Source organism: Myxocyprinus asiaticus, chromosome 18, assembly GCF_019703515.2.
Source record: "Myxocyprinus asiaticus isolate MX2 ecotype Aquarium Trade chromosome 18, UBuf_Myxa_2, whole genome shotgun sequence".
Classification (NCBI taxonomy): domain Eukaryota; kingdom Metazoa; phylum Chordata; class Actinopteri; order Cypriniformes; family Catostomidae; genus Myxocyprinus; species Myxocyprinus asiaticus.
The window spans coordinates 13,524,779-13,552,716 of record NC_059361.1 but is presented as its reverse complement, the minus strand read 5'-3'; the positions used below and the strand labels follow the sequence as shown (position 1 = coordinate 13,552,716).

The 27,938-nt window shown below is 40.3% G+C and overlaps 1 protein-coding gene across 1 annotated transcript; it reads right to left on the bottom strand.

The window, feature by feature from the left end:
- LOC127456424 (HHIP-like protein 1) lies at positions 1-27,930 on the bottom strand. The gene is made up of 9 exons (XM_051724905.1): positions 27,363-27,930; positions 11,385-12,031; positions 10,960-11,103; positions 7,883-8,211; positions 6,238-6,364; positions 5,867-6,012; positions 5,611-5,692; positions 2,058-2,140; positions 1-1,938 (listed from the first exon to the last, which is right to left on the bottom strand). Exons 1-9 carry the CDS (start codon positions 27,633-27,635, stop codon positions 1,253-1,255), a joined length of 2,517 nt encoding a protein of 838 aa, XP_051580865.1. The 5' UTR covers positions 27,636-27,930; the 3' UTR covers positions 1-1,252.
- Between the last annotated feature and the right edge of the window lie 8 nt (positions 27,931-27,938).

Below are 27,938 nucleotides of genomic sequence, written 5' to 3'. Positions count from 1 at the left end.
TGATTAAGCAAACCATTTTATTTACATTTTTTAATTCTTACACAGTGTACACAAAGAATGTCCAGCATTGCATTTTGATAAAATCATCATTTGGAGAAAAAAACAAAAAACAAATCTATGCAACAATATCATTCAGCATGAAAAAATAGCATTATTTACATAAAAATAACCTGAATTGTTTTTGAAAAAGACAATCTGAGAGAAAAATATTAAATTGTCAGTGTGTTTGTCTGTCTATATGTGTTTGCCCTGTGATGGACTGGCCATCTATTCAGGGTTTCCCTGCCTTCAGCCCGAGGTAGCTGGGAAAGACTCCAGCACCACTGTGACCCTAGGTAGGATAAGGAAATGGATGGACTGATGGATGGATGGACGATCTGAGAAATCCTTCATCTCAGGTATATTAGATGGATATATATTTGAAGCACATTTTCGAATTTAATTAATTTAAATTCACTGCTGTTTTATAAGAAACAATTTTATGAAATAATGATTAATACATTTGTCTTTTCAACTGGCAAAACAATGTTCACCATCCAACTGTCTTTTTCTTGTGTGAGATGGTCAACAACTCACAGTGCAGTGTAAATAATGCATGATTCAGTGTTGAAGTTTATTATTGATTATTAGAATATTTAATTGATTTAATATTACCTGTGAGTCCTGTGTTTATTTGACACTTTTTTAGTATAATATTTTTTTTCTGTGCAGTAGCTAACTCTGTACAGTACATCTATAGAGTTTAGATTGAAATAAAAAATTTTCCAGACATTTTACATAGAGAAAAGAGACTAATGGATGGGGACATAGTCTTAGTCTTTTAGAAGGGATAGTGCACCCAAACATTTTTATTCTGTCAACATTTACCCACCCTCGTGTTGTTCCAAACCCATCTGAGTTTCTTTCCTCTATGAAACCCAAAAGGAGATGTTGAGCAAACTGTTAGTCTCAGTCACCATTCACTCTCAATGCATCTTTATTCTATACAATTAAAGTGAATGGTGACTGAAACAGTCAGTCCCGAACATTCTGCCTAACATCTCCTTCTGTCTTCGACCAAAGAAAGAAAGTCATATGGGGTTGGAACAACACAAGGGTGAGTAAATGATAACAGAATTTTCATTTTTGCGTGAACTAACCCTTTAAATGAGAAAACATTATTTTCTGTCAATTACAATAGGCAGTTTTTTATTTAAAATGACAGTTGAAAGATGGAATGGGCTGTATAAGAACAACACAGCCAATAATAACATCAAATCATTCTCTCCAACTTAATTGCGTTTTCATAATGGCCGCAAATCACCCCTACATCCTCTTCATGAGAACAGTTATTTTTATCAATTTTGGCATGTTTGCAGTTTAGTAGAGACCGTTCTGTCCCTTCACACTCCACATCGTCCAGTAGGATGCTAAGCCCAATGCCTCCTGCCCCCAGCTCTGCTCTCTTAGCCACACGGATGGCCACTGGAAATCCCAGCTGCTTGCAGACTACAGATGCAGCCTTAATATTAAACAAGTCATCACACACTGTGCCCCATTCGCCACGTACAAAGATCTCCAATCGGCCACGGTCTTTTTGGCCATCAGCACTGACCAGCCTCACCGTTCCAGTGCGAGACTTGCCTCCCCGGTTCCCTTTCCTCCTGGACTTGCCTCGGCCTCGTTTGCCAGGTCTGCTCCTTTGGGTCTTTGCAGTGGGCTTGGGTGTAGGCGTCCAATATGCAGGCCTTGGAGTTGACAAAGAGGGAGGCTTGGGCCGCGGGGTACTGTGAAACGTGTGTGGCTGTTGTGTAGATGATCGGACTGTGGTCGCTGGAGCCACCCTGCGAGTTGTTTGCGGTACTCGTGGTCGGGGAGTTGTGGTTGTACTGAGTTTGGTTGGTTTTGGCTTGGGAATGGCAGTTGTTGTTAGTGCAGCTTTTTTGTTAATCACAAACTCTGTGAAAGCATGTCAAACAGATAAATTAATGTACTGAAACTGAAGCAGAAAAGACATTGACAGAGTAATGTGGACTCATGCCTCCAAGGGGAATAAGGGGAATTTACTGTGTCTTTACCTTCCTTAGGGCTGAAATGAATCAGTTTTCCCTTTGTGTTGACTGGAGTGGGCTTGTAGCTGCACTTGCCTGGAGGGGCCCTCCTATATAGAAAATAAAATGATCAGCTGTTTATTTCACAGCTGTTGAATTCAAGAGTAAAAAAACACAACTTACACCCTACAGCACAAATGTCAGGCACATTCTCAAACCATTTTTAGCATTTGAAACTCAGAATATCAGAACAGAATATTTTCTATGTAGTTTTCAAACTTTTTGTGGCACTCAACATATGAAACCATCTAGACTTAAAGTAACACTTCACTCCCTTAAAGGGATAGTTCACCCAAAAATCACGCAGAGGTGCAGACGTGGGTAGTAACGTGCTACATTTACTCTGTAACATTTACTTGAGTAACTTTGTGGGAATTTTTTTTTACTTTTAGAGTAGGTTTAAAAGTAGGTAGGGGAGTGCGGGGCACAAACTAATGCAGGGCTAGTTGTAACACACATGGTTTAAATGTTTCCACAAATGCTGGTACGACGAAACTTAATTTGTTTACTTGTTTCCATATCAACACTGTGTAGATAAAAAAATTGCAGACAAATTCAAAAAACTTTATCGCAAGATATCGCCAAAAGTTCATTTTAAAGTAGCAAAAGTAAAAATTCACATGAAAGTTCATTTTCAACTCTGTTTTTTCTGTTTATTTAAAATGAGGCAAACTTGGTATCATTTTAATCTCCAAACTTTTAGCTAGCATCTTTCATAGTCTTTTAATTCTCAGATATCCAACAGAAGTGACCAGCCAGGTTTAAATCCTAGTTGCACCGACAGGGCACATTGTAACACTGTGTTACAATGTGCCCCAAATACAAAAATCTATATGCAATTCCATGCAGTTGTAACGAGTATTTGCTGAGATGAGACGGGAGACGCTGGATCTAAGTGCAAGCTTTTAATGAAGATGATGATATTAATACAAATAAACGTGAACTCAGGAAACAAACAAGAACTGAACTCGTAGCAACAAACAAGAACTGACAAAGATGGAACAAAACTAGAGGGTATTTATACAAGCAGGAGTAAATGAGTGAATGGAGAACAGGTGAGGATGATGGGGAACAGATATAGTTTTTGTCTTCTGCCCTCTGTTTTCCATGAACTACATTTCCCACAGTGCACTGATGAGGGCAGTGCACTGTAGGAAATGTAGTTCATGGAAAACAGAGGGCAGAAGACAAAAACTATATCAAAATAAGAGTCCTTGGAAACATAACGGTGACACACTGTGACATAACCCCCCCTTAAAGGGTGCCTCCTGGTGCCCACAGATGAAAGAGGAGGGTAGGAAGATGCAGATGATGAAGGATCCAGGGGATGATCAGGAGGTTCAGGAGGAACTGGCAGACAATCAGGTGGGCAGGGAGGAGTCTGGGGATGATCAGGAGGCCTGGGAAGTGGCCACAGGGCAGGGGTAGGATCGGGAGGCCTGGGAGGTGGCCACAGAGCAGGGACAGGATCGGGAGGCCTGGGGGACAGCCACAGAGCGGGGACAGGATCGGGAGGCCTGGGAGGCAGCCACAGAGCAGGGACAGGGTCAGGCTGCCTGGCCGCAGGAGGTGGAGACTTAGAGGGCGGATCCAGAGGCAGAGCAGCAGGTGTGGGGACTTGAGATCCCGATGGTGGAGCTGGAGATAGGTCCAGAGATGGGGCAGGCAGAGCTGTCGGAGGAGGAGTCTCAGGGGGTGAGGGCAGAGCAGAGGGGGTCGGAGGGCTCGGAGGGCCAAGGCGGAGTTGGAGGGTCAACAGATCCCCTTGTCTGGTAAGTCACCGTGGCCGATGGTCGAGCCGGTGATTTGAGGGGTACCGGCTGTTCAGAAGGAGGAGGAGAAGCTAATGTCCTGGGTGGAGACAACGGAGGAGAAGGGGCCATCATGCTGGACAGAACTAGTGAGTCTATGATGCTGGATGGAACCAGTGGAGGAGGAAGGGTAAACAGGGTTGTTGCATTAAGATCATAGTAACCAAAGTTAAAAGTGGAGTGGTGGTGGCGTAGTGGGCTAAAGCACAGAACTGGTAAGCAGAAGGTTGCTGGTTCAATCCCCACAGCCACCACCATTGTGTCCTTAAGCAAGGCACTTAACTCCAGGTTGCACCAGGGGGACTGTCCCTGTAATAAGTGCAATGTAAGTTGCTTTGGATAAGCATCTGCCAAATGCAAATGTAAAACCATGATTACATGGACAGTAACCATAAAAACATAAGACCTTTAAAGTTCTGGCCACCATTCACTTGCATTGTACGGACTACAGAGCTGAGATATTCTTCCAAAAATCTTTGTTTGTATTCTGCAGAAGAAAGAAAGTCATAAACATCTGGGATAGCAAGAAGGTGAGTAAATGATGAGAGAATTTTCACTTTTGGGTGAACTTTCCCTTTAAGAAAATTCTGTAGTTATTCACGCACCCTCAGGTTGCTCCAAACCTGTATGTTGTTATTTTCTCCATGAAACGCAAAGGATAATTTTTTAACAGGTTATTTTAAAAAGGTCAGTTCATAGTGATCACATTTGTCAAGCTCCAAAAAAGCCACAGAAAAGTGCCATTAAAGTAGACCATACGACTCATGCTTTATATTCCATGCTATATTATTATTTTGTTACCTAAAGGCAGCTGCAAATTACATTTGATTAAATTTAATTCAGTTCCTCTGGAATATAAAGTTGTTTTGCCACTTGTATGGTGCTTTTGTGCCATTTTTAGTCCTTTTTGGAGTTTGACAGATGTGGTCACGGTAAACACTTATTGTAAGGTAAAGAGCAGTATGAAGATTCTTCAGGAGCATCTCCTTTTGTATTTTTTACAGGAATGGAGTCTTTTCACAGACTGAGATGACACGTTTCCACCTTATTTAGCAGCATAAATCAAGAAAACTTTTTTTATATTTTAATTTCTTTTAATAAATTATTTAATGTAAATTTATAACATTATACTTTGTTATATTACACTAGCATTAAAATAAACCTAGTTACCACTGCTGCGGTGGGGTTTCTACTACAGCTTCTAAGGAATTCAAAGTAAATTTGGCACCTTTCTCTCTTCTAACTCACATAATCCACCACTCTCTATTTCTCCCTCTTTTAGAAAGTTGTGGAAACGTAATAGTGGAGTTTTTCTTTTGCTGTTGGAGCAAATGGGATCGCTAAAATAATATTTGCTGTGGTCTCCCATCCACCGCTATAGTAGTTTACCTTGCAATAGTTTACTTTCACATTTCAAACCCACAAATGTGAAAAGGGTCCATAATAACAACATAGTTTGAAATGACATGAGGGTGAGTAAATAACATAATTTTCATTTTTGGGTGAACTCTTCATTTAGCAGACTGTGATCCTGTAGTTTTTCAGATTTCTCCTGTTGAATTAACATTGTAAATAAATCATAATGAATTTAACTATAATTACAGTGTTTTATAAACTGGATATTAACTTGCATGTCAGGCACCACAGAACTGAATGATCTCTCTAGACTAAATCCTGTGGTATTATAGCGTGTGATGCGTTATGTGTACCTTGATGGATCCACTATTTTATATACCACTCCTGCTCTGGCTTTTGCACTGGCCGCTCCTGTTGCAAGGACGTAAAGCTCTCCTAAAAAACACAGGAAACTGTGATCTATGTAAGAATGTGTCACACTGAAAAAGTAGTGAATATTTTGTATTAAAATGTAGATGGATCTAAAAATAAATAGTCTAATATGAATATAGATGCAAAGAAGTAAAAAAAAATCACACTCAAATACACTGATCTGTTTCTCAAAGTTACCTGCCTCATCTTCACCAAAAGATATTATATATTTGTAGTAGCTGTTTATAAGTTTAGGGAAACTGCAAGTTTTGTCACTGCCCATACAGATCTCCTTATAATTCCATTTTCCAGTATCAGGGTTCTCCTTTAGTGACATCAGTCGCCTAGGATGCATAGGACAGGAAGGTTATTTGATTGAATCTGTTCATAGTGAAGCTATTGAAATAAATAATTCATTATGGAAAAGTGATTAATCGTTTATGGAAAGAAATCATGTATTAGTCCTGTGTTGTTATTTGTGTTTATTAATTTATATTATTACATTATAATATATGAAGTAAAATGATTTAATTTTGTATTAAGTCAGGAAGAATAGAAAACATACATACCCACTCATAAAATCCCCAAAGATGTACAGACCATTAAGATTAGGCATCTGGCAGCCTCTGTAGATGTAGCCGCCAGTTACAGACTTGCCGACTTTATGTGGATAAGCAAAAATCGGAAGGATATCATCTAAATAAAAAAGGAAAACAAGTCTGTTCAGGGAAAAGTTAGGTTAAGTGGTTGAAGATACAGTTACTCAAAAAGTATATTAAGTGACATTTATTTGAAAGAAAGATAGCACAAGCACACTTTTCTAGCCAAACATAAAAAATGTTTTTTTAAAATATGTTATGTTTTAAAATATAAAACAATAGATATATACTGTTCAAAATGAACACAAAAAGTATTTGAACACTTTTTCATAAAACATTAGTATAACATGTCTGAATGTGATGAACTACACCTGTGATAACTCTGTTAGGACATTTGTGTGAAATTGAGCGGAACTGAAAATGACCTTTTGGTCAATTTGGTTAAAAGTATTTGCAAAAATAGATAAGAAAAGTTAAGTTAGATTTGTGGAAAGGTCATCATTTATTTGCTGATGCCACTTGGTATAATATTTAGTTATCTAACACAGTGGTTCTTAAACTGTTGCCACACAATGATGCCCTTGCAGCTATGACAGGTTGGTGCGTCATTGCAAACAGCACATAGCTGCACATGGAAACCGCAGCCACACAAATGGATAATTCTGAAGTCTAAAAATGTTGAGGAAATCGACTGAACCGCCTACTTCCACAAAACATAAGACACAGTGTTCGAATTGATGGGGGAGTGGGGTGCCGGACAAGGAATCCTACTTGTGTTAGTAAACCTATTGACTTTTTCTGCCGAAAGGAAAGGGAGTTACAGCGTTTAAAACACATTATTAAAAACACTAAAAATATATGCGTTACAGGTTGACAAAACTACCGATCAGTCTAATTTGTTGCAGTTACTGCCATTCATCAGTTACACAGTTGAAGGGAAACTACATGAGGATATGCTCTTCTGCTCAGTGTTGGAGGGGACCTGTAAAGGCAGTGACATTTTCACCAAACTAGACATCAATTAAGAGAGATGGGACTTTCATGGTATAACTGCGTTGGTGTATGTACGGATGGCATGGGTGTAATGGTATGTAAAATCAAGGGACTCAAGGCAAAGATTTTAAAAGTGGCTCCTCATGTTAAGTTTATGCACTGTATTATACTGTACATAGTGAGTCTCTATCTAGCAGATCACTTGATCCTGAGCTTAACAGTGTTCTCAAAAGTGCAATCAAAATAGTTAATCACATAAAATCTTGTCCAACAAACAGCAGATTGCAAGCCACCCTTTGCAATGCGATAGGCTCGGAGCATAAAGCATTGCTGTTTCATATCGAGGTACGATGGCTATCGCGAGGGAAGGCACTCAGCCAACTTTATGAACTGCATGAGGTGTATGGCTTCACTTCAATGTCATTTTTGGGGTCGGAAGTTGAAACTTCCTGATCTAATACAGTGAAATGACCTAAATGTCCAAATACCAATTGGGGCCACTGTATTTACCCTCAAATACCTCTCCAAAAGACAACTAGAACCAGACCAACAACTAAATGAGAGAAAACTAAATGAAATAGGATTTGTCTCCAAAAAGGTCTAATTTGACAAGCATCCTTACTGAGTGAAGAGTTGGAGCATAGTTTGTAGTCGTAACAGGAGAAGCCCTCTTTTGCCCTCCATCCATAGTTCCCTCCTTTTTCGATGAGGTCCACTTCCTCATATTTATTCTGCCCAACATCCCCACAGAACATTCTGCCCTGCCCCTGGCCACTGATTGGGTCACCTCTGTCGATGGAACATCTCCACATGTTCCTCACACCATAGGCATAGATTTCTGGCTTTGTGTCCTTCTCTCCCACAAACGGATTGTCTGGTGGTATACTGTAGGGGGCGCCATAGTCATTGTTGTCAACGTCAATTCGCAAGACCTTGCCAAGGAGAGTGGACCTGTAAATCATTTCAGTGTTTGTTTTTGCATAATAGCTTTTTATTAAGAGTTGTAAATGAGAGGTTTTCTTAACAAGCAATAATTATACTATACATTATTACTCTGTTGCACAAAGAGCCATTTATAAAACATAAGAATAGGGTTTTATATTGACATCAGAAAAATTTGAATATTGTGCCTTCAGATCCCGGTAGTTTTTAAACAGTAGTGTCATCTGTGCTCTCTTTCTTTCTCTCTCTCTGCATCCTTTCTAACCTCTCGCTAGCCTTCATAGCCCACAAAGCCCTGTGTCAATATTAACATTGGTATGGGCCTGACCTGTCTTGAAGAGGCCTCTTGCTTACTTTCCCTATCGCAAATAGAAATGATGCTATACTCCTGACTTAGGATGGTCCTTAACTCAGCTTATCTGTTTGCTTATTCTTTTTCATCTGAAGTGAAAAGGACCTCTAGAAACAAACCAACACCTAAAAGCAATATTTGTTTAATTATAAAAACTTCTGACATGCTGTAAACCTACTGTAATATATGCAAACAAATATTTCAACAATAAGCTTTGCAATATCAAACATACTGTATATTTAAACATACCTACTTCAATAAAAAAATAAAAATAATATATATATATATCTCCAATAAATTATTGTCTATTATAATAAAAAAAAATATTATTATATTTGTCTATGCTACAAAACAGCCTACAGAATAAACAGAATTAGAACTTTCAAATTGAGAAAACTTGAATACAATCTCTACATGAGCATGTACCACCAATTAGTAAATAAGTAAATAAATATAAGTAAATATTATATATATAAGTAAGTCAATCATACGCAATAGGATTGCAATATGTTTGTTTGAGTGGTCCAACTGGGCCAGACAATTGCTTAAGACATTGCTCAACCAATGGCGTGACTTTGGGGTGGGACAAGGGTCAGAAATGAACAGGGTCTCAGGGTAAAAATAACATTGATATTGACAAAAATAAAAATAAAACTTATATATATTATATGTTTTATTATCATTAATTTATAATTAAATATATTACCGATAAATATAATAATTATTATATATATATATATATATATATATATATATATAGGCACTGCAAAATCTGCTCATGCCACATGGGGAATAGGGTTGGGCGGATTGATCCTAAAGTGTTGTATCAGAAATAAAATTTAAACTAGGTATATTATTATTTGTTTACTATGAATATATATATATATATATATATATATATATATATATATATATATATATATATATATATATATATATATTTTTTTTTAAGTGTACAGAGATTCTCTCTAAATGTGCATGGAGCTGTGGGAGTGCAACTGATGGCACTGGCAAGACAGACTCTTTCATAAATTCACAGTATGCCCAACTCTTTAGACACTACTTTACCACTGCTTAGGAGTAAATTCATGCTAAAATAACAACATATCTAAAGGTGACATTTCTTATTTCTTATAATTATTTGTAATTGTTGTTAATAAGTAATTTAAAAAAATAGTTAACCATGGTTTTAATAAAGTAATATTGTTGTAACCAGGTTTTTTTTATTTTATTTTTTATTTATTTTTTTGGCCTGAAAACATGGTTTTACTACAGTAATATTGTAGTAGTAACCATTGTTAATTGTGTGGTAACTATGGTTTAAATAAATCCCATGGTTAAACTATAGTTACTGTAGTGAAACCATGGTTAATTTTTGTAAGGGTAAACAAAACAGACTTCTAATTTTCTGTTTAGGCTCGCAAATGTAAAATAATAATAATAATAATGACTTAAATAATGACTAAAAATTATATTTTAAATGACCCATTTTATCCCAAGGAAAAAAAAAAATAAACAATAATAATAAAAAATAAAATAATTTTTTTTTACCAGTATTGGTATCGGTATAGACGATATTGGACTTGAAATAATTGGTATTGTATCAAAAAGAAAATAAGTGGTATCAAACATTCCTAATGGCGAATGGAGAGTGGCAGAGCCAAGGCTAATATTTTGAAGCTGTGTGTCTGTCTGGCTGAATATACATTACTCCACTGGGGCAAATGTTTGCCAAACTGTCAGAGTCTAAAAGCCAAAGTCACATTAAGCTATTTTGCTTTTGATTATAAAAATATATTTTACACTTTTGGTATGCGCCAGCCAAGCAGCCATCATTGAGACAAATGGGAATGCTAATGGATAGCTCTCTCTTGGTATTATAGACCAATTGGCACCAGCTTTAACTAGATTTTAGTAGATCTTCAACTACAAGGCTAAACCTCTAATGCAAACAGTAAAAAGCTATTGCCATGATAAGCTGTATACTAATCACTGAGCAGAAACCTTGAATTCAGAGTTATTAAAACAGGTATGTATGCCCTAGATCTGCTTGCTCTTTAAAGTAAACATAAATCATTGCCCTTTTCACAGCATTGGTCTAATGTATTTGACTAATAAGCTAATGAGGCTAAATGTGTTATCCTCAGTTCTTTCAACATTAACATTATTTTCATCCACAGACCATACTGTGGTCTTGAACAAAAATTTTGTTTTGGTCAGTCTAATGATTATTTTGTCATCCCATCTCAGGAAGTGACCCTTGCGCTGACCCATGTACTCATGGAACAAGTCTGAAATTGCACTTAATGAAAAAAGCCATTGTATTCTGAGTTCATTCTGAAAACATTCTCAGCAACAACACAAGTACAAGTGTGTAATATAAAGAAAGATAAAGGATTATTTACTTGTTTTGGGAATTTCCAAACTTTCCAAAAGGGTCTCCTGCTTTGCCACCATCTCCTATGAATATGTACAGATAGCCATCTAACCCAAACAGCAGCTGACCTCCATTGTGGTTTGATGCAGGCTCGATAACTTCTAAAAGTGTCCTGTGAACCAAAATTGGCATAAATAGTATCTCTGTATTTCAGTTATTGACAAAATCATTGAAAATCATGAATCTTCTAATTAATTTGTTGCTAATTAATTTGGTAACACTTTACAATAAAGTTATATTTGTTAGCATTAATAGTATATTATGAAGTGTTCAAAATAGTGTTTTTCATTGTTAGCTAATGTTAGTTCATAACACATTAACTGAGATGGCTAACTGTGTCGTATTAGCCTTGGGCTGACCCCTTTTTATTGACTAGCAGTCCCCTCTCCTCACCTTTCTGAGGAGTGATCCAGCATGTTCATATCTGCATCAGACAAGGTGAACTCACTGATGCGAATCTTCTCCTGCTTCTTCACAGACACAGAGTAGTAGACATAGGCCTTTTTCACCTTTGTGAAACTAGGGTGCAGGGCAATGCAAAGGAACCCTCGCTCATCCCCTGCCCAAGGTGATGTTAGAACAGCCTTGGTCAGATTCAGGAAGGGCCTGTCAATTCTAGAGCCATTCGGCAGGTAGGTCCACACGTAACCCAGCTGCTCTGCGACAAAGAAACGGTGAGTGCCATCATTTGCGTGAACCATTGCGACAGGATTGCAAAGACCATTTGCAACTTCTTCCAGGCATAACTGAATACAGCCTTGCGGATCTGCCTGAACATCACCCAGGTTTGCATTGAGCTCATCGTTGGAGAGGACGTTTGGATAACAGTACTCCGGATCCTTCAGTTCCAGATGTTTGCAGAACTTAGTTTGGTCTTCCTCAATAGCATAAGTTTCATTGTTATTGGTCAGAAGACTGAGAGTATAACGGCAATGGAGCCAGTAATCACTACAGTAGTTCCCACAGAGACCCGGAAGCTCCCGCATTGGAGTGTTGGCATCTTCGGCATCATACAGGTGAGCTGAATATGGCGAGCATTCCTGAAATATGGAGAACTAAATGGAGATTTATTCAATAATGTGATATAAAGAAATAGTTAGCACAAACATGAGAAGTCTGTGATTATTTATCCACCCTCATGTCATCCAAACCAATATGACTTTTTTTCTTCTGCTGAACACAAAAGAATTCAGCAATCGCTGATTGACTTACAGTAAAATAGCAGTGGATAGTAGGGCTGAACATGAACTTTTTGGCTAACCGACCACTGTGGCTAGTGGTATTTCAAAGTCACTAGCCACTCAGTATTTTCACTGGCCAAATTTCCCCATCCCACAAAAAGTGATGAAACTAACTGGAGACTGTAACTGCATGCATTTGTTTTGGACATTTTATTTGAACAAGAATGATATGAATTCACAGGACACAAGCCTAATGATTTAAGTCATCTTTTATAATTTCTAAACATGCAAACATGACCAGTTAACTTTGTCAATAATTTGTCCATTGGTCTATGTAAGTCCAGATTTTACCCCCTTTAACCATTCTGAAGGGGCTTTCACACTGGAAATTTAGTCCGAAATAGAGCACGGTTCACAGAGGACAGATGACTGGGGAGCGGACTGCGGTACTGAACCCGAGACAACCTGTGGCTGGGGGTTGTGGGTGATTGGAGATGAGATGACTGGTGGACTTCAGGGCACCCACTTTTTTGTGTGGGCACATCGTGCCGCCCCCAGCAAGATGCCACCCGGGCGGCTGCCCATGTCACCCATGCCTAAATCCAACCCTGCTATGGAGTACAAAATTGATAATAAAATGGAGATGTTAGGTAGATTAAAATCAGTCACTATTTACTTTCATTGCATCTTTTTCCATGAAAGGAAATAGAAAATACATGAATATTTTTGTTTCCATTCATGGAAGAAAGTCCTAAGGGTTTGGATCAAGATAAAGGTGATTGAATGATGACAGAATAATTATTAATTATAAAAATGAAGTCTTATAGATTCACCCTAATCGATTTAATATGCAGCTATACCCGTTACCAGTTAGTGTTACTGCAGTAAAAACATTTTAGTTTGGATGAGGTGTATTTTAAAAAACTTGTAACCAATGTTGATGCAGTGCACACTTTTATCTCTTTACCTTGTCAGTGCTGTTTATAATGTCAGCAGTTTGAGTGGTTCTACTTCATCCATATCCACCTTTTTCCTGAATGCGGAAGTGTTCCATGATTCGACTATTTTCAGTTTCCAGTCTCCAGTGTTTTCACTCACATCGGCCTATATTCTTAGTGGTAATGTAATGTGTAAGCTATTACATTTGTAGAAATGGTCAAAAAAACATGTGGCTGTATAGTGCTGATACTTCACAGAGTCGAGATGACCGTTTTTTTATTGACAGTGCCTCACCTTAGTGTGTAGATGTCATGAAGCTATGGTCCGAGGTTAATTATGTTGATATCATTAACTACTTTGAGTTGTTATGACAGCCAACAACTGCACAAGTTAATTTTTGCTCCAAAACAACTTAAATGGTTGTTGTTCTCTGTGTAAATCTCTGGTTTCGGATAGATTTACATAGCATCTCGAGACCAGAAACAGAAAACAGGCAATTACAATCATCATGGCGCAGCCCAGTGGTTGCTCAGGGAAACTGTGGATAGAGCTTTTTACTAGAATGTTCTTTGTAGAATTCAAATGAGTCACATAAGTTTTGTGTTCTCCACCGCCCGCCGCGATAGCGAAGCCCGACTGAATCACGCAATTTTTGCTCTGCACTGTCCAGGAGCTATGGTTCTATCTCTGGAGCACACTGATGTGCGCTGCGGTGGTTCGCGTGAAACCACGCTTCATTCTCCCCGCTGAGATAGGCGTGTCAGTTATGAGAAGCATATTTACTGCTTATAAAACGCTGGACATGAGATGAATACAATTAACTTTGCTTCGGCTGCGGCTACCCGCCATGTGGCTAGTAAGGGTGATGGAGTTACCCGCCACTTTGGTGGGTGGGAGGGTGTTAATGTCAAGCCCTGGTGGGTGGATAGTGCCTCACTTTAAAGCTTAAAAAAGCTCTCAAAAGTGTCATAAACATTAGAGCCTCTCCCCCTGGGTGAGCCTTCAAGGTTAGCCAAAAAAAGCGTAATGCGGCAGGACACACCAGCAAGGAGAGAAGAGGCCGTTCTTTTTGAGTGCTTCAGTATGCATTTTTGTGAGGAAACAGCTTTTCACTGACTGCCTGTCCGCTAATCTACAACATGTTTTTCATTAAATAATAATTTTGGAGTAACCTAAGTGTGGAGTTTACAATGAAAACATTTTGCTTTATAAGATAAGTCACAGATAGCTTTGCGACAGGAAGGAATTATCTTACTGCTCTGCCCATTCATTTGTATGGTATTCACAAACTGTGATTTAATATCTTAAAATTCAGTTGAAAGTTTTGCTTTCTCCAATGGTAAAACCGCTGAGGTTGTTTTCTCTTAATTTATAAGAGAATATCTGATAAATTATTGATTCTTGTGTCTCACTGGTTATAACTGATTCTTGACATCATGACTTTTGATCATGAAATGTCCAAAAACCAATGAGGTTCGATGTTACTGACATGTTGCCATATTTGATTTTGGCTTAAGCCCAAAGTATACTTCGATCAGACGTGGACGCTCAGGATGCGTTACGCAAATTTTGTCATTAGCAGAGTGCTCAAGGACTGAACGCGCACAGTCCGATTTTTCTAACTGTGCATCTTTGAATGTGCAGAATGTGCCTGAAATTATTTGCACTAATTAGTGGGTCCACAAGGTGGCAACACTAACATTTGAGCCTGCTGTCACTAAGAAGTGCTAGAAGATGTAATCGCTGCTAAACACGAGACAAATATGGAGATAACAACAGTAAATGTGCGCATCAAGAGCGCATGTGTGAGGAGGTCAGGAGATACCTGCATTTGTATAACTCGAGTCTGGAGGACTATAAAGGCATCTGTATGTGTCTAAACTCCTGAGGAGAAATAGTCCAGTTTCTCAAATCAGTTCTAGTGTGTATGCGCCAACCTCCTGTGTATGCGTGGACAGCCAAATTAAGTATACTTTGAAAGGCTCGCATTCAACTGTACGCAGACGCTAATAGTTCACGTCAGAACCAAAGCAGAACCATTCATGCTTTTCATGAGTAGATCTGATTCCGAGTGAATAAGGACTTAAATTTCAGACTGTTCAACATACAAAGTGATCGTATGCCTTTAGACTTTAGACTTCTATTACACAGAAGTTGCATGGACTACTTTTATGTCCGTTTTTTGTGCTTTTTTAAGTTTTAAAGTGAGACATTATTCACTGCCATTGTATGGAAATCAGCGATCACAATGTTCTTGAAAATATCCTTTTGTGTTCTACTGAAGAAATAAAGTCAAATGTGTCTGGAACAACATGAGGGTGATTAAATGATGTAGCTCAACTGTAGATTTCCTATAGCTTAATTGGTAGAACATGCAACTCCAAGGTCATGGGTTTGATTCCCAGGAAACACATAGTGATACAATGGATACCTTGAATGCAGAGTAAGTTGCTTATGATAAAAGTGTTTACAAATACATAAATTGAAATGTAAGACAGTGGGAAAGTTTCCTAGAGACAGATCAAGATTACTACAGGACACTAAAAATTAAGCTTTGTGAAGTAATATTCAGTTACATTTTAATATGAGCACTGAGTTGCTACTATGATCAATACTCCTTCACTGATTTTCAAGTTAATCTTATAATCGCTCAGATAGTCAATTCAGCTTAAGCACATTTCATTTGGCTGTGTAAGCCTTTTTGTCCGTCTCCTCCTTCCCATAGTCTGGCAAACGTGGCACTCTGCACGTCCTCTCTGCAGTCGAGATCCCACGGTTCAATCCAGCAGCTGGTGATGATCGTTTTAGCTATAAATACAGTAGCTCTGGACATTTTGGACCAACCAAACCCTCATTAAGTCTTAGCCACAACGCCACACCCATTGGAGGACTGGGCCAGCCTAGGCAACAAAACTGCCAGCTCTGGACTGGAAATCATCTGAGATTACTATAATGACATTTATCAAATAATGGACCTAAAGTGATTTGGATCTATGGGATAACTCACTCGTAAAACATTACAGACACTGTAATCAGTAGCAGATCCTGGCATAGGCGATGTAGGCAACGCTCTCTGGGGAGGCACCACAGGGTCCCCCAACAGATCTTGCAAGATCGCAATGGGAAAATGTGCCCTGAACTGTGCCGCCCCGCCCCTGAAAGATTGCGATGTGAGAAAGGTGCCCCAAATCGAGCCACCCCGCCCCCGCAGAGAACTCGTAAAATCGTGATGCGGGTAAGGTGCCCCGAGTAGTTCCTGACAGGTTACTCAGCCTTAAAGACTCTATATGGTTAAGATTATGAATGTTCATAATGTATTCTTACATTTGGAACAAACATAAGATAATCATGATCAACAGTATATATATATATATATATATATATATATATATATATATATATATATATATATATATATATATATATATCATTGTCTAATTCTCTCATCTTTTACTCATCCTCATGCCATTCCAGAAACATGGCTTTCTTTATTTTTCAGAATACAAATGAATATTTTTTAGAAGAATATTTCAGCTCTGTAGGTCCATAATATGCAAGTGAATGTTGGTCGGAACTTTGAAGCTCCAAAAAGCACATAAAGGCAGCATCAAATTAATCCATAAGACTCCAGTGGTTAAATCTATGTCTTCAGAAGGGACATGATAGAGGTGGATGAGAAACAGATCAATATTTAAGTCCCTTTTTACTCTAAATCTCCACTTACACTTTCAGTGAAACTAAACAGGCATCAAATGTGACTTTCAGATGTGAAAGTGGAGATTTAGAATAGGCTATAAAAAGGACTTAAATATTGATCTGTTTCTCATGTTGTTGTTGTTGATATTAAGGGAGGCTCTACATCGGATCTCACCTAGGGTACCAAGTAAGCCTGAACCGCCACCGATTGTAATGTAGCCGAGACGTGAATGAATAATATTCCAAGTTTTTCTAATGACATTTGATTTGGGGGGGGGGGGGGTTATACATCCTGTTCTGAGTCTTGGTGTGCTTGGAGGGAAAAAACATAGGGTTTTTTCAAGACCTGGGGTTGAAATAAGTTGGACTGAGTGACGATGTCAAGGAAACAATTGACTCAGCAAAAGTTAATTGTAGTTTTCAGGCTCAGTAAAAATGAATAGGTCATTGAGTTAATCAGGGAGACCATAGAGAGTCAGTCCTGTATTTTCAGATCAAGGAGTGCTGTCCAGGCTCAGATGACTAGTAGAAGCTGTCAATGAGACATACTTTTCTTTCGTCTTATTTTGACTGATATACTGCATTTCGCATATAATTAGTTGAGGTGTCACATTGACAATCCAAACATATTTAAACTATTGTTTCACTGACAAGATTTAGACTGATCTCACAGGAAAATTGGCAACAGGCAGCAAAATTCATTCTATACTTTCCAAATTTCTGAACTACTCCCACCATTGTCCAAAGTTAGAACTGCAGTTCTACATTACTGAGAACAGAACTGCCTTCTTTTATGACTTTTTTGAATGGATGTGATGTCAAAGGCACAGCATGTCTGATTTTTGGAAACTTCTGAGTAATGATTACATTAATATACTCCTTCTTTCACTTACTTCTTTGGAAATGTATTTGGGATGTGACGTCAAAGGCACAGCACGGGCAATTTTCAGGGCATGAACAGCCGCCGCATGGTGGCATTTGTCCGGAATTCAGCACATTGTGTCCGACTTTAGGCAGACAAACATTCTGAACTAACATGGCGATTTCCTATGTGATGTGACCATGTTGCAGGTTTATCGTAAACACTTCAGAGTGCATCTCTAAATGTCTCCTTTTGTAAACAATGCAGGGAAAAGCACCAATTCCTGCACTCTCTTTTCTTCAGATGCACTGTTTATTTTTATCATGCATATACCCTCTGGTCCTATTGTCCTTCAATACTTTCTTTCTATTGTCCAATCATTGCATTATTCTTTTTTTCTCCCTCTTTTGCATTATTTTGTTTATATGGTTCTGTAATGATGATCCTCTGCTGGAAATCAGAATCTCTGATTTATCAAACTCCACATGGAATTCATTCTGAAACAGATGGTTCCAGGGTTTGTTCTCTCATCAACACCAGTTGTTCCACTTAACGGGCCTCAAATTCCATTAGCTTGTACGTTTGTGAGTGTCACTAATTAAGCAATTATGAGGTTACAGCTTTGCCTTAAAGATATTCTATGCTGAAATTACAAACTGAGAAACAGGAGCTGAGAAGAGACATTATTTCAACTCTCTTTAACAGGAAAGGCTGTGTGAAACACAAACATTTAAACTGTATCTGGTTTTTGTTTGTTCCCTGATAACATTGAAATCTAAAAAAAAACTGTCAGAGGGAGACAAAGAGACCCAAAAGCACAGGAACAGTTCACAGAATTTATTGACAATAAATTATTACTTCAGCAGGGCTGGCAAAGCATGGAGAACCCGGCATCGACTGCAGTACGAAGGCGATGAGTGTATTTGTCGGTGTGTGTGCGTTGTGGTCGTGTAGAAAGCAGATCTGTGAGGAATCATCCATGAAGAGTGTGTTCGTAGGTGTACGTATGCATCGTGGTAGTAAGGAGCAGATCCATGAGGAATCCTCCGTTGAAAAGTCATGTGTGCAGAGAGAACAAGCGGCAAACTGAAGGTAACCACACTCCAGACAAACAGGCAGAGATGGGCAACCAATATAGATACACGAGACAGGACTAACTAAGCCAGAGAGAGTGAGGTGAGTTACTTGAACACAACAACAATCTAGCAAAGATCATGACACAACGAAGGGTTTAAGTAGGCAGTGAATCAGCAGAGAAACAGGTGCTGCTAGCATGCTAATTAGTGGCATGATCACCGTTTCCATGGAAACACTGATCACGCATGCCAGCAGCGCCTGAAACACATGATCGAGAGAAATAACAAAACGAATAGAACAAACCGACAAACTCACCGGGACCGTGAGGCGTCCCCAGCAGGATTGCCTTGCTGGAGGTGGAACTGATCAGTGAGAGTGCGGTCCAGGATGAACCCTCTGCCCCTTCTCTTGACCGTATACGCCGGAGAGCCCTCAATTAGACGTGGAGGAGGTGGGACAGGTGTGGTGGTATGCAAATTAGAACGTAAAACCGATTTGATCTTGGAAACATGGAAAACGGGGTGAATGTGTTTGATGTAAGGAGGTAATTTGAGAAGGACCGCCATCAGACTAATGACCTTAGCGATGGGAAACGGCCCGATAAACTTGGGACCCAGTTTACGTGAGGGGAGTCAGAGCAGAATGTCCTTGGAGGACAACCAGACCTTCTGACCACACATGTAAGCTGGGGGCTTAGACTGGTGCCGGACCACTAACCTCTTAACACGAGTGCCAGTACATATGAGGGCTTTTCTGATGGCTTTCCAGATGCGCTGGCACCTCTGAATAAAAGCGTGAGTGGACGGGACCTGAACATCGGTTCTTGGGTGGGGAACACAGGGGGCTGGTAACTGAGGCTACACTGGAAGGGTGATAAACCCACAGACGATGACCGTAAGGAGTTGTGGGCATACTCGACACAGACAAAATAATCGCTCCATGAAGACGGATTACGGGAGGCAACACAGCGCAGGGTTTTCTCAAATTCCTGATTAGCCCACTCTGCTTGCCTATTTGTCTGGGGGTGGAACCCAGAGGACAAACTCACAGTAGCCCCCAGCTCTCGACAGAATTCTGCCCAAAAACGTTACACAAACTGGGGGCCTCTGTCAGAAACCACATCGACCGGGAGGCCATGAATGTGGAAGATGTGGTTAATGACTGCCTCCACTGTCTCCCTCGCTGTAGGTAATTTGGGTAGGGGAATTAAATGAGCCGCCTTCGAGAACCGGTCCACACCAGTCAAAATGACTGTGTTGCCATGGGAAGGGTGGAGACCAGTTACAAAATCCATGGCTATGTGAGACCAGGGTCTGGGACTGACAGACTGACTGACAGCGGTTGGAGGAGCCCGGCAGGGTGTTTACAGGAGGTCTTATTTGCCGCACAAATGGGGCAAGTGGCTACGAACCGGCATACGTCCTGCGCTAGAGATGGCCACAAGAATCGCTGTCTAATGAGCATCTGGGTGCGAGTCAAACCTGGATGACAAGTAGGGCTGAAAAGATTAGTCAACGTTAATGACAACGTCGACAATGAAAAATTGTCAACAAATTTCCATTATCGAATAGTCGTTTGATCTCATTTAACGTAACATGAGATCACATTAAAGTCTAATAATGACGCATGAGAGCAGCACTGCAGTTCGCGCCTGACTGAGGAGAGGAATAATTACACAGCTCACAGTCCAGATGCACTCTAAACTTTCCAAATAGCTCCAGGTGATGTAGATCACAAAGTATTTTGAATTATAATGCAATAAATACATAATAAGTATATACAGAAGCACTATCGCCGCTCTGCTGAAGCAAAACTTGCGTGTCGAGCGTCTTTAAAGGAAACACCCCGGCATTACATCTTAAATGCAGTGATATTTATTGTGTTATAGCTTTATTAAAGTTCAAATAATATGGAAGCAGATCTTGTAAATAACTACAAACTCCGAAACTGGCATTTCTCTGTGCGGTCAGCGCCTCTTCTATGAGTTGTACGAATGTCCCGATCTAAGGGGCAGAGATTGAAACTGCACCCGGCTGATGCACACGCTGTCACGAGGACACTTGTCCCCCTCATGTGCGCTTGCTGCAGCTAGATTATAACGTGATGGCTCATGACTTATTGAACCACAATATATGTCACTGTGCATTTCTTATCGTGAAGAAAATTGGCATTAAGCAGCTTTATTAATAAGAGAGGTTTATTTATTTATTTTTTAGTTAAACATGGATTGAAGTGAACAGAAAGGTGAGAGAGGTAGTCTTTGCCCCATTATAAACTGCAACAAAATACGTTTTCAGTTTGTTTTTGTTTTGGCTTGTTTTACAATATAAATATCTGAAACTCCTTTAAAACAACATACATTTTCTTTAGCAGCTATACTGCAGAAGAAAACATTGTTATCTGAGAATTTTGAATATAATATTAAAAATACAAATATTTTAAAATATCTAAAAACCCTTTAAAAAAGAAAATGCATTCACATGAGAAGCAGCATATAAGATATTTAGACTTACTTTTAGATCTTGAATATAAGTATTTTTTGTCTTTACTGCACTCGCAGAAGTATAACCAAGTGAAAAAATAAACTTGTATACAAAATACACTTCTATTTAAGATACTTTCTCTTAAAGCAAGTCTAAATATCTTATATGTTGCTTCTCAAGTCAGATCTTGTTTTAAGGATTTTTAAACAATTTAAAATGGAAAACAAGACAAAAACACTTGATTACAATATGATTTTTGCAGTGAATTTTTTTACTGAATTAAACTTAATAAAAAGTATTTTTCCCTTTAGTTCAGTGAATGTCATTAAGAGGTATTTTTAAAATATAATGTTGTCCTTTTTATTGTTAGTAAGCACATTTAATACAACATTTTAAGTCGGGGCACAAGCTGAATAATCGGTTAAGAGCTAATGATTAATCGTTGCAATTATCACCAAATAAACGGATAATCGTTCTAATAATTGTTAGATCAATCGATTATCAAAATAATCATTCGTTGCAGCCCTAATGACAAGCAACGTTGGATTACTGGCCCCACTGTAGGACATGCGTCCGAACTGATCGCGGAACAAACAACCGACTCGCTGGACACGTAGCGGGAGATGCAGTGTTTTGTAGTGCAGCACGGACCTTGGCCTTCACATACCAGGATACCATGCCCACCACCCGAGTGGCGGGTAGAATGGTATCTGGTGAGATGGTAGAGGTCTCGATTTTGAAATATCGAGACAATGAATCGGGCTTGATGTTCTTAGAGCCTGGACGATATGAAAGGACGAAGTCAAACCAGGTGAAAAATAGTGCCCAGCGAACCTGTCTAGAGTTAAGGTATTTAGTGCTACGAATGTACTCTAGGTTCTTATGATCAGTCCAGACCAAGAAAGGTACCCCCGAACCCTCTAACCAATAACGCCACTCGTCCAAAGTCAGCCGGACCACCAGCATTGCGAGTTAAGCAGTGCGATAAAAAAAGCACACGGATGCATCTTTCCATCCGAGGAAGAGCGCTGCGACAGGACCGCTGAACCCCAGGAACAGAACTGACTGTGCATGAAAAATGCACTTCTGTGCCTTGACGAACAGCCGATTCTCTAGCAGTCGCTGAAGCACCTGCCTGATGTGCTGAACATGGTCCTGGATATTCTGGGAGAAGATCAGAATATCACCTAGATAGACAAACACAAAACGGTCAACCATGTCTCTGGAAGACGTCTAGGGCATTGACCAATCTGAAAGGCATAAACAAATATTCAAAGTGCCCCCTATGGGTGTTAAAATCCATCTTCTACTCATCCCCCTACCTGATCCAGACAAAGTGATAAGTATTGCGTAAGTCCAACTTTGTAAAGATGCTCCCTCAAGAGTTTGAAAGCTGAGGACATCAACGGCAAAGGATAATGATATTTCACTGTGATGTCATTCAGCCCTCGATAATCTATGCGAGACCTAAGCGATCCATCCTTCTCCACAAAGAAGAACCCCGCCCCTGCCGGAGAAGAGGAAGTGCGGATGAGACCGGCTGCCAGAGAATCATTGAAATATCTGTTCAGGGAGGCCATGAACAGGTATATCAATGATTCTCTGGCAGCCGGTCTCGCTCACAGGAGCCGAGAGCGAATACAGCCGTCCCCGAGGAGGAGAAGTGCCAAAGAGCAAATAAATAGCACAGTCGTATGGGCGATGAGGAGGAAGGGTCACAGCATGGGACCGGCTGAACACTGCCCTCAAGTCATGGTATGCCAACGGTACTCCAGATAAATCCACCGGTTCATCCTGCAATGAAACACAAGAATGGACAGGAGAGACAGCAGAGTTAAGACAAAGAGTATGAACTCTAAGCAAGAACAGTATTTGTTGACCAGTCTATTTGTGGGTTGTGCATTAGAAACCAAGGATGCCGCAACACTATCAGCGCCATTACAGATTGGATCAGGTAAAAGGACAACTGCTCCGAATGATTTTCAGAGACGAAGGTGACTGGCTTGGTGGAATGGGTGATGACGGTCAGGGGCGTGCCGCTGAGGGTATGGGCTGTGATTGGTTTGTCCAACTGGAACCTCGGAACTTGCCACTAGGAAGCCACGTCAATGTCCATAAAGTTCCATTCAGCTCTGGAATCCACCAATGCGGAGACAGCGTGACTGGTTGATCCATACTGCAGCCAGGCCGGGAGAAGAGTGCATAATCCAGGGTTTTTGTCCAGGGGTGTTGCGCTTAACAGTAACCCCCTGCCTGCTGATATGCAGTGTCTTTTTACTGGACATGAAACGGAGAAATGACTAGGATGGGCACAATGTAAACAGAGTCCTTGAATGAGGTGTCACTGCTTCTCCTCTGGAGAAAGTCGAGTCCTCCCAATCTGCATGGGCTCTGCCTCGGACCACGATTCTGATGACCTGGCCGGAACAGTGGACTGGGTATGGCGGTCAGCAGCCCGAGCAGGTGGAGAATGGTGGTGGCGATGCAGGGACAAGCGCTGATCCACTCGGATGGCCAGGTCCACCAAGTCGTCAAAGCGGGGAGGCAGGTCCAAAGTATAGATTTCATCCTGGATGTCATCGGATAGCCCACACAAAAACTTGTCCCACATGACGTAATCGTTCCACTCACAAGATGTGGTAAGGGTGCGGAATTCGATGGCACAGTCCGTGACCAGCCAGTTTCCCTGAGACAGTCCAGATAAAACCCTCGCCACCTCACGACCTTGAGCCGAGCAATCAAACACTTGGAGGAGCTCCGTGTTGAATGCTTGGAATGAAGCGCAACAGGGATGTCCGTTGTCCCACATGGCGGTTCCCCATTCACTGGGCCTTCTAGTGAGGAGCGTGATGACGCATGCCACCTTCAATGTCTCCAACGGGAAAACAGAGGGCTGCAACAAGAAGTACAAGGAACATTGTAAAAGGAAGGTACGACAAGAGCCCGCCACATCTGAAAATGGGGCTGGAGGATTGGGGCAGATCTTGGAGCATCCAGAAATGTGGGGAACCACTGGAGCCAGTGAGGGCGCATCATAGGTGGTATCGGGAGGCTGGCGGGGTTGTCGGACAACAGAGGTGAGCTCAGTGAGCTGTGATGCCGTCATCTTCAGAGACCGGTTGAAAGTGGAGATCTGATCCGGCTGACGTCCCAGTAAGGCTCCCTGCTGAGACAAGGCAGAGCGAAGAGTGGATTCCTCCGCTGGGTCCATCCTGGCTAGATTGTTCTGTCAGAGAGTGACAAAGAGACCCAAGAGCAGACAAACAGTTCACAGAATTTATTGACAATAAATGATCACTTTAGTAGGGCTGGCAAAGCGTGGAGAACCTGGCACCACAGTACGAAGGTGATGAGTGAGTTCGTCGGTGTGTGTGCATCATGGTCGGATAGAGAGCAGATCTGTGAGGAATCCTCCATGAAGTGTGTGTTTGTAGGCGTGTGTAGGTGTCATGGTAGTAAGGAGCAGATCCGTGAGGAATCCTCCATTGAAGAGTCATGTGTGCAGACAGAACAAGCGCACAGCAAACTGGAAGGTAATCACACACCAGACAAATGGGCAGAGATGGGCAACCAATACAGATATAGACAGGACCAACAAAGGCAGAGAAAGTGAGGCGAGTTACTTGAACACACAACAACAATCTAGCAAAGATTATGACACAACAAAGGGTTTAAGTAGGCAGTGAATCAGTAGAGAAACAGGTGCTTCTGGCACGCTAATTAGTGGCATGATCAGCGTTCTGTTCCCATGGAAACACTGATCATGCTTGCCGGCAGCGACAGACACATGAGTGAGAGAAATAACAAAACAAACAGAACAAAACGACAAACTCACTGGGACCGTGACAGAAACATCAAGAAGGGCTTCCCCAGACACCAAAATGTATCCAAAGGTGTGACCACAAGGACTTATTATAGAATTTGTGATCAACCATTGCCGCATTATCTTTTTTTGGTACAAAATTCCAATATTCACAAATCAGAATGATCAGTGGCTGAAGCTGGAAGTGTTGTTGATTGTATGGGCATGTGTGTGCTCCATTTTCCGGGTGAAATGTCCACAGAGTGGCACCAAAAATGAGTTGTATTTTTAGCTGTGAATGATATAATACAGGCAACAGGAATGCATATTTTATTAACTTTACCCACCTAACCCAAACTCTAAACCTAACCGTCATTGGAGTATTATGTAATTTGTGCTAAAAATGCAACCGCAAAATCTCACTCCCAATTGTTTATCTGAACATAATTACTTACTGGTTTCCATGGGACCAGAACCCATGTTTAGGAGGTTGCTCGCACATCATGCTATCAGTCACTCTGTAGTGAAAAGTAATCAGACTTGAATTGATTCAAAAAGTCTGATAGGGGATGTCGCTTGACAGTAATTCAGCTGAATGGGGTTGATTTCAGGAAGCGTGTTGATTTGCTTGGTGATCATGTTGCATATTCAGTTGCTTTTCTGCCCCCCACCTTTACACAGGGATATGATATATCCTCTCACTAGTTAGAGGGGAAGTGTATATTTTGCTTCTCTGCGGGTTGGAGATAGAACACAATCAGCTCCCTGTGTCTGGGATAAAAGTCCCAACAAATGCAATCATTGAGCACAACTTCCTTACTGAATAGCCATATGAATCAGGTGATAACCTTCGCCAACCACACGCCCAGTGAAATCTCAACAAAGTATAGTAATATATCATCATTTAATCCCAACAGCCCTGAAGATATAGTGATGTGAGGGGTTTTGTTTGTATTCTGAGGAAATTACTGTACATAATTTAGGCATTAGTTTTGGTTGGTTAAAAAATGGAACAGTAGGCAAAACTCTGACATTACTCAAAGTTAACTAACAACTCGTGGTCTGACATAATTCCTTTCTGTGTACCAAAATTCTCTCTACAGACAGTCTGCTTCCAGTTTTGTGTTATTTTTTTACTAAAGAAATGAATACAGCACAAAGACCATAAGGAAGACATAGTAATTGTGAATTGCCTATATATGGGTGACTCTCAAGAAACCAGTAAAGAGGGGGTAGCTCAGTGGTAAATACGCTGGCTAGCTACCAACCCTGGAGTTCGCTAGTTCGCTAGTTTGAATGGCCCGGTTGCTAGGGAGGGTAGAGTCACATGGGGTAACCTCCTCATGGTCGCTATAATGTGGTTCGTTCTCAGTGGGGCGCGTGGTGAGTTGAGTGTGGTTGCCACAGTGGATGGCATGAAGCCTCCACACGTGCTATGTCTCCGTGGCAACGCACTCAACAAGCCACGTGATAAGATGCACAGGTTGGCGGTCTCAGACACGGAGGCAACTGAGATTTGTCCTCTGCCACCCAGACTGAGGCGAATCACTATGTGACCATGAGGACTTAAAAGCACATTGGGAATTGGGCATTCCAAATTGGGAGAAAAAAAAAAAAAAAAAAGAAACCGGTAAAGAATATATCCAAGTCATCAACATTATCAAAATAAAGAAATAAGAAACTATTTCTATGCTTAAAGAAAAGCCTTATGACATTATTTTCATGAAAATTAAGCAAAAATCCCATTATTTACAATGGTGATTCTCATTACTGTGAAGGAACATTACTGTATATATAGCCTAAAGGCTGTACATGTTTTCACAAGGATATCCATTGTGTACAGTATTTGAGGTTACTTCATTGACCTTGTGTAGGTTTATTGAATTATTATTATGAGTTAAATCCACATAAAATTACCATAAACAGTGATAGAGTATGTCACATTAATACATATAAACTTTGTTCTGAGGTCACCATGCCCAGAAATAACTTTCTGCTAATAAATAAGCCATGTAGACTTCTAAAACCAAACCAAAACCAAAAATGATGCAACTAATGCAATGAAGTTACCTCCTCTTTACTGTAAACACTGATTCATTTAGAGTTTACAAGCAGTCTGTATTACATAATATAACCATTTAATTGATTCAATAATTCAATTAAATCTCCAAACCACTTATTTAATACTAATTATAATTCAAATAAATTCAGTATCATTTCTGGACATTGTTGGTTACTCTAACTGTAAAGTCAGTAAAAATGGTAATTTACTGATATTTATTGACAGAAGAAAAAAAAAAAAAAAAAAAAAAAACATGACCTGCAACTCACCTGGCAAAGAATGCTGCGGATATAATTCCCACAGGCCATGTATCCAGAGTGATCAAAGTAGTCCATGATCTGATAGAAGTGCTGGGATATTTGGTTATCCCTGTCTAAGTCACAGCATCCGAATTTGGCATACTCTTTGCAGAAGACCAGGGGCTCCGGGGGCTGGAAGGGAGGCTTGTAGTCCAGGCACTGTGGGTGGGCATTTCCCTCCAGAGTTATCAGGGATACCAGCAGAAGCAAGCAATAAGCTCTCCACAATGTCATTCCACTCATCGCACAGAAGAAAACTCTGTGCCTGCTGACAAAGTTGGCTTGTGCTAAAATTGAAAAATACCAATGGTGTGTGTAGTTTCTCCGCAAGTTAGTTGCGAGTAGTAGTGGCTAGAGGTCAGCTGTCTCCTGCAAACACATGTGGAGATACACACACACGCACACACACACACACACACACACACTACTCTGACATGTGGATCTAGGGGAGAGAAAGCAGCCGAAGCACTGCTACACAAGGCCCACTCATTCAACAGTCTGAACCACAGCCATGCCACAGACACTCACTTGTACACACACATACAC